Source organism: Sinocyclocheilus grahami, unplaced genomic scaffold, assembly GCF_001515645.1.
Source record: "Sinocyclocheilus grahami isolate Dianchi unplaced genomic scaffold, SAMN03320097.WGS_v1.1 scaffold697.1, whole genome shotgun sequence".
NCBI classification, from domain to species: Eukaryota; Metazoa; Chordata; class Actinopteri; order Cypriniformes; family Cyprinidae; genus Sinocyclocheilus; species Sinocyclocheilus grahami.
The window spans coordinates 80,340-93,346 of NW_015505876.1; the positions used below are offsets into that span (position 1 = coordinate 80,340).

Sequence of the window (13,007 nt, forward strand, 5' to 3'; positions counted from 1 at the left end):
TTAATATTATAATATTTTATAATAATGAACATGGTATTTATAATCAACATTTGTCTTGTTTTGTTTGCTGGATGGATTTTTTTACATTGAGCTTATTGCGATGTATTCTGGGATTTATTTTTTATTTTATTTTTATTGATTATTAATATTATTATTACTTTTATTTATTTATTTTTGAATTTGGTAAAAAATAAAACTATCCCTACCATCAAATTTGATTTAACTACTTTTTAATATTTTGTTTTAAAAATATATATTTAAAAAATATATATTTTAATATTGTATCTATTTTAAAACAACATCAAAATATTGTGTAATTAACAATATTTATAGTCAACATTTGTCTTGCTTAGTTTGCTAACATATAATGTCTGCAGTGCATTCTGTGATTTAAATTTTTTCCATGAAGAATAAATGCAGTGCTGCTTTTGAATTTGGTTTCCTAAGTTTACTCGGGTAAACTAAGATAAATATCTATTCAATTACTTCTATAATTATGCTGCTTGCTGCATATGATTCCTTTAATCGCTGTCTACGTAAGCAGTTCAGTAGATTTTGGAGGCGAGCCTGTGTGTCCCGTTGACTCACTGGCTGATGATCCAGTCAGGATTAGATAACCAATCAGCTGCCAGATCAGACCGTCACCCCTGTGACCCAGAGGTCACACATGGGAATACTAGTCAGCTGTTCTAAATGGAATATTGAAATCTCCCACACCTTACTACGCTGAATAGAGCTTTAACCTGATAGCTTTTGTGTCCAGTCAGAGTCCCGCATGCTAAACAAGCCAGTAGCTCAAGACGGCCTGCTGGAACAATAACCAATCCCAGCTCTGATAATGCTGCTTTAGGAGGGAAACCTCGGCGGCACTTATCGACGCTCGGCCTGATTGATTGTTGTCCAGTTTTACTTGGTTTGTTTTTGTTGTGGCGTTCAGGAAATGCTCGTTTCCTTTAATCTTTTGCCTCGTTTCATAATCTGTAAATAGCAGCATGTATAATCAGGAGACTCGGCCGCACGGAGACAATGTCAGCTCTGTTAGTCCGGTTTGAAACCTGAGCGAAGGCCGTTGTGTTGGGTTTTACAGACCCCTCAAGACCACACACCGATTCATTTCACATCTCCGTAATGTTAAGAGGTTTCTGAAGTGCCACCGCAGAGCTTATTGTTTGCACACGCTTTAATGTTTTGGGGGTTTAGCGTGAATTTCCATCTCTTCCTTAACCGTGCAATATTTACAGCCGTTAATCTCTGAAAGCCCCAGGTATAATCCCACCAAATATTTTAATTCTGCTGTTTGTTTGGAGTCGAACTCAAGAACCTCAGATTATGCACTTAAATTAAAACCCCAAAAATGAGGAATGTTCCAGAGATGTGCTTCAAGATAACATGAAATGTCATTAGCAATGCATTTAACTGTAGTGATTTAACATTTTTGATGCTAGAAACGCCAAGGTTATGGGTTTGATTCCCAGGGATTGCATAAACTGATCAAATATATACCTTCAATGCAATGTAAGTCACTTAAAAGTACTTGTTAACGCATAAAGTTACATGCATTAATGTAAATGCATAACAGTACATGTAAAACCATAAAAGTACATGCATTTATGTAAATGCATAAAATTCTATGCATATTGTGTGAGGCCCTTTTTTCTGAAGTTTTTTTGTGAGTAACATCCTCTCTCTCTCTCTCTCTCTCTCTCTCTCTCTCTCTCCCGCTGTCTTTCAGATTGATCTGTTGCTCCATGGGGATTCTCCGGTGCTTTCCGTCTGGTTTCTCCTGCCCTTCACCCCTCGGCCTGCCCTCCACCCTCTTCAACACCTCCTCCATGCAAATCATGAAACTGGTATTAACTGAATGGCAATTGATATGGATTTTTACTGTTTCCAGTAGACAGTAAACACACTTACACCAGACACACACACTTACACATACACAAGTACATGCACATACACTCACTCACACACACACACACACACACACATATACACACACTCACACACATCACATCAGCAGGAGTGACCTCATGGTAAAATCATATCCTTGCCAACTGTCCGAACCAAATCACCCGACACGGCCCGTCCCAGAGCTCCTGCAAGCGGCCTTCATCAAACAGCACGTTTTGGAATATTTTACACTCCTTGAGTCCGATTGGCAGATTTCCTCGACAGAAGGACGTCCACGGGAAGAGGTGTGCTGCTGTTGGCTTAATTTTTCCTAGATTTTTTTCTTTACTTTTCTTCTTTTGTGTGGAGCCGCACGTGACCTCTGCTCCGAGTGCATGTCGGCGACGATGGCCCCACAGAACGCCGAGGCCGACGCTGTGCAGATGCAGGCCGCCGTGGTGACACCTGTGGAGAAACGGGATGGAGGAGGCGGGGCTAAGGGAGTGGGTGGGGCAGGAGGGCGGGATTTGGAGAGTCAGGAGGAGTCGGTCAGCGAGGGATCTATAGACCGCATCCCGCTGCGTCAGTGGATCATGCACGGTGCCGTCATGTTCGGACGAGAGTTCTGCTACGCCATGGAGACGGCGCTGGTCACACCTGTACTGCTGCAGATAGGTGAGACAACTGACCATAAACTAATTGATAATAATAAACCAAATCATAAAATATGACACGACCAGATGCACAGAGCTGGGTTCTTCTAATTATGCTGTTTAAGACTAGATTCAGTTTCCAAAGAAACCAGAGAAACGTGTGTGTGTGTGTGTGTGTGGTACCATGACAAAGCAAGCGATTTAAAAAAAAAAAAAAAAAAAAAAAGTGGTGGAATGTACGCTCCTTAATTCATCTCCCAGTTTATATATTATAAAAACATTTTTTAGAGTGGGTCAAAAGTTCCTTGATTTTTTTGAATGAAGTCTCTTCTGCTCACCAAGGCTGCATTTAATTGATCAAAATGCAATAAAAACAGCAATATTGTGAAATATTATTACAATTTAAAATGACTGTTTTCTGTGAATATATTGTAAAATATAATTTATTCCTGTAAATTTTCAGCATCATTACTCCAGTCTTCAGTGTCACATGATCCTTCAGAAATCATTCTAATATGCCGATTTACTGCTCAAGAAACATTTCTGATTATTATCAATGAAAAAAAAATTGTGCTGCTTCTTATTTTTATAAAAACATTTATATATTTTCTCGCACAATGTTTGCTGCAGTCTGCGCACCTGCCATGTTCTCAGCTATACCCATCAGTTTCCATTGAGACTTTAAGTGAATATCTGCGTTGTTGCAATGCTACGATCATGAGTTTGATGCATGAGCTGATCAGATATGTGTTAAATGCAATGTAATTTGCTTTGGATAAAAGCATCTGCCAAATGCATAAATGTAAATATAGACAATTCTCACTCCTGTTCTTTCACTCATTTAGCTAGCTACACTTCTCATCAGACTAGCTAGCGTAGCAGGGCACAAACTGAAGGCATATTGTTTTTGAGTAGTATTTTTCTCTCCCTGAGGGATGATCCATTATTTATTGTACTGTAACTGTGTCATTTCAATGAACTGGTTCATCAAAAGTAGATTTGCTGATTCAGTCATGGCTCAGTAATGTGCACAATAACCTGTGCATGTCATTTTACTTCGCTTTTTGTTTTTTAGTAAATATGATAAACAATAAGTTCCCATTAGTTAATGCATTAACTAACAATGAGCATGTATGTTACAGTATTTATTAATTATTGCTAGTTAATTAAAAACTACAGTTCATTGTTTGTTAGTTAATTAAATAATATTAACAAATACAATATTTGATGTAAATGAGTTTGTTTCTTCATGGGAACAGATTTGGAGAAATGTAGCATTGCATCACTTGCTCATCAATGGATCCTCTGCAGTGAATGGGTGCCGTCAGAATGAGAGTCCAAACAGCTAATAAAAACATCACAGTAATCCACACCACTCCAGTTCATCAGTTAATGACTTGAGAAGTGAAAAGCTGCAGGTTTGTAAGAAACAAATCCATCATTAAGATATTTTAACATTAAACCATCACTTCTGGCCAAAATATGAGTCCATAATAACACTTCCTCCAGTGGAAAAAGTCCATCCCCTGTTGTCTCTCGCATCAAAATCCACCCAACATATTTGTTTAGAGCTGTTTTGGCTTGTAAACAGTGCTTGATCTGTGCAAATTTCTCTCCTGATTCAGACAAGATGACTTTTTTCAGTGGAGCAAGTGTTGTTATTATTATGGATTTGAATTCACATGACGTTAATTGAGGGATTGGAGTCGTGTGGATTACTTGTCTGCTTAAAAGTAAAATGCTAAGTTTGTGATTAAGCACTTTTCCTAAATGGTAACTTGATTTTCGTTTACTTGATTGTCGGTAACGACTGCTTTGCTGTTGTTGGTAATTATATAAGCTAATGGCGAGTTCTCTGGGTTTAAAGGATTAAGTCAGTCATCAGGTCAAGGTGACGCAGTGTTTTCATGCAACATGCTAATTTTAGAGCCTTATGTGACTTTGTGTCTGTAAAGATCAGGCACTCGGTGTCCAAACTGCAATGACAAAGGATAAGAAGATTTCTGGAGGTTGAGCCGCCCTCGTTCACCTGCGGTCAGAGTTTCGTGTCCGTTTGTGTGTGTGTTTCAGGGTGACGTATGACTGGTTATTCTTCAGATTCTGGCTGGATTAGCTCACGGTTAGTTCATATGCAGGAAGCAGGAAATTATACTGACAGACTGGATGTGGTGCTCAGCATGACGACATTCAAGACTAATTCCGATCCGGATGAGCCAAGACCAGGAGTTGACATGCATGTATCCACAATAGTCCCATATGAAATTCCATGCAGCAATTCCAACTATTTGCAGCACGTTTTACCATAAACAGACGCTCATAACAAAAGCCGAGGGAATGTGCGGCCCGCTGCTGTATTGGGAATGTGTGACTCAGCGGATTCCGAGTTTCGGGATGAAGCGCACGCGTTCACATGTCCCAGAATGCTCAGCTGGTTGGCCGTCAAATGTGAGCCATGTTGTGTTTTTCTTAGCTAGCGAGAGGCTGGAATGTGTGGAATCGTGAAGGAATTTTGCTTTATACAGCCTGTGGATTTCATGCATTCCGCAGTGATGGGTAATAAACCTCCCAGAGAACAAACTAACCTCATTCCCAAGCGTGCAAACGCCCTACACAAGCCACAAAAATTTGTTGATGTGCTTTGCAAAATGACCTAGCAGCTGTAGATCTCACTGGACGTTTGATAAGTAATGGCTATGTTTGGAAAAGCGTACTTCTGTGCTGCTTGTTCCCAGTATGTCTGCTGTATGTCGTGCATGGAGATACTGCACATTTTGGCCAATGTAAAGGGATGTTGTATGCATTGCAGTGCATTGGACTGTCAGTTTTTTGTTTTTTTTTCTCCTCAGATAACTAGATATATTTGTTGGTGTAAATGTCCATTTTCTAAAAGGAAATAAAATGGCTAAAAATATGTTTCTTCATGTAAAATAAGAAACAGATTTTTAAAATTATAATTACATGTAATTTATGTACCATTATAATAATAAATAAATTATAATATCAAAATATTTAATTTATTCAATAATTATTTATTTAAATAATTATGAAATGCGTGTGTGTGTGTGTATATATATAGCTAAACAATGAGCCCTTTTGGGCTGTTTTTGGTCAATCTCTGGCGATTAGACTCTAGTTCTCATGACCACTTAGACTTTCGGTGCTTTTGCGGAAACAATAGTGAAACTCATTTAGCGTTTTGTTTGAAATGCATAGCGTCCTCTGTGAAATAAGTGCCCACAAAAGTAGGAAGCATGGAGAGTCAAGAACAGTGTGACGAATCCCACTGAACGCAGACGGGGAAGAGGAGAGGTGTGTGCCTTTTTGTGTGTGTGTGTGTGTGTCGTGTGTTTGTTTGTGTCTTTTGTCTGTCTGTGTGCGTGTGTTTGTCTGTGTGCGTCTTGTGTTTGTTTGCTTGTGTGTGTGTGTGTCTTTTGTGTTTATTTCTGTTTTTGTTTGTTTGTGTTTTTGTGTGTATTTCTGTTTTTTGTTTGTCTGTGTGTCTTGTGTGTATTTCTCTTTTTTGTTTGTCTGTGTGTGTCTTGTGTGTATTTCTGTTTTTTTGTTTGTCTGTGTGTCTTTTGTGTGTATTTCTGTTTTTGTTTGTTTGTCTTTTTGTGTGTTTCTGTTTTTTGTTTGTCTGTGTGTGTCTTGTGTGCTTGTTTGTTTGTGTGCGTCTTTTTGTGTGTGTTGTTTGTGTGTGTGTGTGTGTGTTTGTTTGTTTGTGTGTGCGTGTGTTTTGCTGCAAGGATAAAACTGCACTTGATCTCCTGTGTGTCCAGTGCAGTGCTGAGTACTGTGTGCTGCGTATCGCACTGCTGCAGTGTTACGTAACCGTGCTGACTCGCCGTGTGTGTGTGTTATTAAACCCATGCGGTTTAAATGTCCTTCAGGAGCTCACAGACAAGAGAAAAACAGACTGACTATATTAGAGGTCAGTTTTCACCCTCTAATGATTGCAATGCACAATCTCTCACTTAACAATGCACTGGGAACTGCATAGCAGAATTCCAAAATCATTTAGAACACCCGAGTAACTGCTAAGAAACAACATGGCAACCACACAGAACACCCTAGTAACTGCATAGCAAGATGTTAAAACACTTTAGCAAAATCATAGCAATGCATTGTGGCGGGAAACCTTTGCATGGATAAACACCACTTCTGTTTTTTTTTTAACTCCTGTTACATGCAGAAGTTGATTTCTCTTTGTTGCCTCGCAGTGTTTGGAGTGGTTCTGTGAACAGCGCTGATCTGAGAGCAGTGTTGTGATCTCTGAGTCAGTCACCTGGGATTGAAAATGCAAACTGTCTGCTATGCGTCCAGATCACTAACATTAACCAGATCTGCACATCTCACTCTCCTTGATGAATTATTCATGGTGTTGAGCTACAGTCAGGCACGTGCTGAATATGAAACGCTGTGTTAATATTTCATCCTGCCATCTGCTCGATTTCTGGCGATTCGGGATAAGAGGCCTAGAGAGATTCGGTTTCTGGTCCTGGGTCATGGTGGTCCTAGTCTCTCGTAGCTAGAATCCGACTTGGTAAGAAACCATCTGACTGACATGAATGACAAACCGCAGTAAGCTTTCTTGCTGAGCTTGAGTGAAACCGGAGATTCACTAGTGCTGCTAGTCGACATTGACAATTAAAAAAAAAAAAGTCGACAAATATTTTTGTGGTTGAATAGTCATTTGATCTCACTTGACCTAATATAAGGGCCTGAAATAATGCGGTTTGACCAGTGGGGCGCTGTAGTGCAAGACTGTAATTCAGCTCTCCTGCATGCAGTCCAATAAAAGACGACTCCGCTCTTATGAGAATTATGTTGGAAAGTATTCAAAACCGAACCCGTTGAGTGTGGAAAAGTTTTACAAAACTACAAACAAAACAAATACAGTCATGTGTGAAGGTATCGATATACTCACAGCGAAGTTCTTTTTCCTTCGTTTAGAGGTAAAAAAAAAAAAGCTGCTGAGAGCAGTGTTTAGATGAATATGTAAATATATGCTGCACACTTCTCAATAGCAAAATAAGCGCACAACAAACATGACAGCGGTGAGAAAACAGCAGTTAAGAAAGCATCTGATCATAGCGTTGTGGATGTTTGCACATGATCTGCAGTCGGCACTGTGGTAAGTCACGTTACGACACTTTATACAATAGACTGACTAATAATCATAAGTTTCATTGATTATCAAAATAATTGTTTGTTGCAGCCCTTATATTCAGTGCAAATATAAATGATGACTGATAATGCACATTGATCAAGAGCGTATCGGAGGATGGCGTTCTGGCTGTAGGCCGCTGTGCACCTGACACACACAGAACTGCACAGCACCTGCTTCCTGGCATTGCTTTGCCTTTTGTCCATTTCTAGACAGTTTCACCTTCCTCTTCCTCTTCCTGTCACTCTCACTCCAGGTTTCTCTGGTTTGTCTCTAGCTGCAGTGTGTTGGCAGGGCTTCTTGTTTTCATTGGAACAGGCTGTTGTAGTGGTCGCAGTGGTGATGGCTGACTAATGACTGTTTTGTTAGTCTTAGGGTTCATTGGTGGTACCCATGTGGCCTGTGACCTTATGTAGACTGTGTGTGTGTGTGTGTGCGCGCAGATACAGTATATCAGAGCATCTGATACCTACATATTACCCACATGGTCAAATGCACTAATAACTACAAAGAGTTCCTTACTTTCCTTGATTTTTATTTGCAAGTAGATTTTATGCATGTAATGCATGTTTTTTTTGTTATGTTTTGTTTTTTTAATAGTAAATGGTAACTAACATTAATATAATATTAGTAGTAACATAAAAATGTTACTACTCATACAACACTAAGATATATAATATATATATACAGTGGGGAAAAAGTATTTAGTCAGCCACACCAATTGTACAAGTTCTCCCACTTAAAAAGATGAGAGAGGCCTGTAATTTTCATCATAGGTATACCTCAACTATGAGAGACAAAATGAGAAAAAAAATCCAGAAAATCACATTGTAGGATTTTTAAAGAATTTATTTGCAAATTATGGTGGAAAATAAGTATTTGGTCAATAACAAAATTTCATCTCAATACTTTGTTATATACACTTTGTTGGCAATGACAGAGGTCAAACATTTTCTGTAAGTCTTCACCAAAAGTGTTGCGTTTATAATTTTGTTCAGTGTGTGTGTGTGTGTGTGTGTGTATATATATATATATATATTTAATTAATTATAAATATATGAATTTATTTTATATATGCATGGTAATTTAATTTTTATTTTTAAAGTACATTTTATTTACATATTTATTAATATTATTTAAAAAATTTATATTTTATTTATTTGTTTTAGATTCACTTTTGGTCAAATGTCTTTCTACTATATGATTTTGCAGGTCAGAGGTCATCTAATGCTTCTTCACGTACTCTTTCGCTTCTGCTTTGAAACGTTCCAGTACATATGAATGAAAGTGATTGGGAAATCAGGTCTAGTGTAACCGCTCTGAAAGCGTCTAAATAAACAGTGAAGGAAGAGTTTTGCCTTTCTAAATCAGTGGTCCATGCTGGAAAGTTCTGCTAAAAGGTGGTAGCTCGTTTCACATCAACCTGGTGTTGACCCTTGACCCACAAAATCCAGGAACCATGTTCCTAGAACTGGACTGACCTGGTTTTTCCCGCTGGAAACGGACTCCAGAGTGTTGCTTTGGATGTGGCTTGTTGGTGAGTTTGTTTCTTCACTGAAGTGGGTTTTAGATTTGTGTGTTTCTCTCTTCTAGAAAGTGCTTCCTCCGGTCTGACTCATTCTGCTCTCAGTATTGTTCACCATTTTTGACCTGGTGGGAAACACAAAGTCTGCTGTGATTATTTACTGAAATCTCTCAAACTTCCTGTTTGCATGTTTATGCCACATTTTTCAAGGAACAAATAACTTGCTTACCAACCGATTCAGATCTTTAGTTTGGGCCTCAGTGTCTCAGTGTTTGTGTGTTTAACTGCAGTTTGCGCACAAAGACTAAATATATAAAAACACCTCAACAAACCGGAGGAAGAGGAAGAGGAAGAGGAAGTGGACTGGCTGGACTGTCGATGGTGGCACTGTGAGGTGAAGCCGGGCCCGGTTTTCTGATGAGAACAGAACAGATGGTTTGTCAGATCCGGTCCTGACTCTGATAAGGCTCTCAGAAAACTGCTTCTCAGGACTCTAGTCTGCGTGTCTCCCAGAGGATCATGAGGTTTTTTCGGATCCTGTAATGGGACGTCATGCTTTTTACCAGCAGGTGCAGTGGCTCTATTCCAGCTGATTTCTGACAGCAACCGTGAGAAAGATTGACTTTTATTGTCATTCTTTTTTTCTACACAGACTTGTGGGAATTTACCAAGTTTACTAATTGTCCGATTTTTTTTAATTTTATTTTTATTTGTCCATTGGAATGGAACAGAACAGTCAGAACGGCATACTTTCAGCACTACTTTTAAAAACAAGTAGTATGTGTACTGTGCACACTAAAATGTTATTAAATAATTGGATAATAAAACAACAATAATAATAATAATAAACGTAATAATTATATATATATATGTTTATTATTTTCATAGTTTATGTAATTTTATCATTATGTGTGTATTATTTTCATATTTTATTTTATTTAGAATGCAATTTTATCATATATTTCTTATTGAAATATTTATGAATAAATAATATTGATTATAAATATATTTATTAATTTTATATATGTACATATATGTATGTTTATTATTCAAGTATTTTCTTTTATTTATTCATTTACATTACATTTATTTAATTACATAAGTTTAGATATTTATGTAATGTAATTTTATCATATGCATTTTTTATTGAAATATTTATATATATATATATATGTTTATTGTATACACATACACGTAGTATGCTGTATGTGTACTGGGCACACTAAAATATTATTTAATAAATGAATAATAGTGATACAATTGTGATGCATTGAATCATGACAGGCTTTTTATTTAATTTTATATTTAATTTTATTTGTTTCTTTTTTCATTGTATTTGTTTTTGATCATTTATCTTAATTTATTAATTAAAAATGATTTATTATTTTCTAAATTATTCTGATTTTATAATAATATCATTTATTTTTCTTTTATTCATCTTTTCTGTGAGCACTGAATCTTTAATTTGATGGAATTGAGTAGTTTTCATTGTTTTTGCTGTCCTGCTGGAATCTTGTGACGTTGTCTGCTTAACTCTTCGTTCACATGTCAGAATGGTTCGTTTGGGCTGAGTAATGTGACTTTGACTCAAGTACACGTGCTGTGTTTGCGTTCGAGAGTGTGTGTGTGTGTGTGTGTGTGTGTGGTGATCCTATTACAGCCCTGGATGTCTCCTCTAAAGATAGAGCTGATTCCTGTGAGAGTCTTCTGCCTCTCTGCGTGTGAATTATTGTTGCACTGCCAATCTGTGCATGATTGTCGTCTGCATGAGGTTATGCGTGTTATGCGGCGCTTATGATGGACGGCTGGTGTGTGACGCAGACAGATGTGTGTATTCGGTCACTATAACAGCCTCACAGAACAAACACACACACCATGAAGGACGCGGTTCAGACTGAGCTCTTGATCTGGATGAGAAATGCTTGCTTTGTTTGGTGTAATTATGAAATCAAATCTCATTTTCACAAACAAACGGTCTTAAAGTGGCTAACAGATTGCATTGTTTTTCTTTCTGGAAATACTGCACGTGCTTCAGCGTGTCAGTGGCTCTGTAACTACAGAAAGCTTCTCCAGAATGTTTTTTAAAGCATCGTATGCACGTTTCTGACATGATTCCTGAAGGTAGACGACAATATTATGGTGACACTGCAGACGGTCTACCAATCATTTCATCTCAAAGTCATTTTTATAAATGACAAGATTTTGTCCTTCTCTCTTTCTGTTTCTTTGGCGGTAAGTCTGTCATGCTTTCCTGGCGTTTATTACACAGGTGGTTATCATATTTCCTGCTTTGAAAGTTTCATCAATTTTTTTTTTCATCTTTTTTTTTCATGAGTACTGAATTATTTTTATGTTTTATTTTATTTTTAATAGAATTTTATTTTTTTCTTTTATTCATATTTTCTGAGCCACAAATCATTTATTTTTTCTTTTATTCATCTTTTCCATGAGTACTGAATAATTTTTATTTTATATTTTATACAATGACAATATGATTTTATCGTTCTCTCTTTCTGTTTCTTTATATTTCTTTAGCGGTAAGTCTGTCATGCTTTCCTGGCATTTATTACACAGATGTTTATTATATTTCCTGCTTTGAAAGTTTCATAGAAATTTTTTTTTTTTTTTTTTTTTTTTTTAATGGGTTCTGAATTATTTTTATTTTATTTATTTAAAAAATATATATTTTTATAGAATTTTATGTTTTTCTTTTGCTCATATTTTCTATGAGCCACAAATATTTTTTATTTCTATTTTAATAGATTTTTTTTTTTCATCTTTTCCTTGAGTACTGAATTATTTTTATTTTATTTTTTATTTGTTTTTTTTATTTTTATAGCATTTTATTTTCTTTTATTCACCTTTTCTATGAGCAATGAATCTTTTTTTTTTATAGATTTTATTTATTTATAGAATTTTTTTTTTATTATTCACCTTTTCTATGAGCAATGAATCTTTTTTTTTTATAGATTTTATTTATTTATAGAATTTTTTTTTTATTATTCACCTTTTCTATGAGCAATGAATCTTTTTTTTTTATAGATTTTATTTATTTATAGAATTTTTTTTTTATTATTCACCTTTTCTATGAGCAATGAATCTTTTTTTTTTATAGATTTTATTTATTTATAGAATTTTTTTTTTATTATTCACCTTTTCTGTGAGCACCAAATCTGTTATTTTATTTTGTTTTATCATTTTATTTTTATTTCTATTATTTTTTATTTTGTGTTGTTTTCTAGCAATTTTATTTATTTTACCCATCTTTTCTGTGTGGACCTGCCTGAATAAATAAAATAAATAAATAAAAAATATATATAATTATTATTTTTTTGATTGATTTACTTTTTTTTTCAAAGTCTTCTCTACATTTTAACAATTTCTTTCTAAACGTAAAATGGCCTTTTCCATGAGATACTGCATTCCCTCTCTGAAATTCATTTTCAGGGGCTTTTTTAAGAACCTTCTTATGAGGGCATATTTGTTTTTTAACCATAGAAAATAACATCTTTTTGTCAAGTACTTCAATTGATTAAAATAATTTATACAAATTCTTAATCTGATTAATTTGGTGGGTTATTACCAATAAAATGAATTCAGCATAAGCTCGTGCTGTAATATATATATATATCTCTCTCTAACGAGGCAAAAAATCAGTTGATACAGATTCAAAACTGAGGAACCTCTTATGGACACGTTTTTTCTAGTGCACTTTGAAGTTTTGTGGTGGTGTTGTGGGTGTTTTCTTCCTGACCATGAATTTTCACGTTTT

The 13,007-nt window shown here is 35.9% G+C and overlaps 1 protein-coding gene across 1 annotated transcript in view; it reads left to right on the forward strand.

Moving 5' to 3' along the window:
* LOC107559758 (solute carrier family 45 member 4-like) overlaps nucleotides 1-13,007 on the forward strand; it is a 57,225-nt gene that overhangs the window by 27,254 nt on the left and 16,964 nt on the right. Inside the window, exon 3 of the mRNA XM_016243696.1 lies at nucleotides 1,733-2,565. Coding sequence (XP_016099182.1) covers nucleotides 2,286-2,565 — 280 coding nt within the window. The 5' untranslated portion in view covers nucleotides 1,733-2,285. The remainder of the gene's footprint in view (nucleotides 1-1,732; nucleotides 2,566-13,007) is intronic.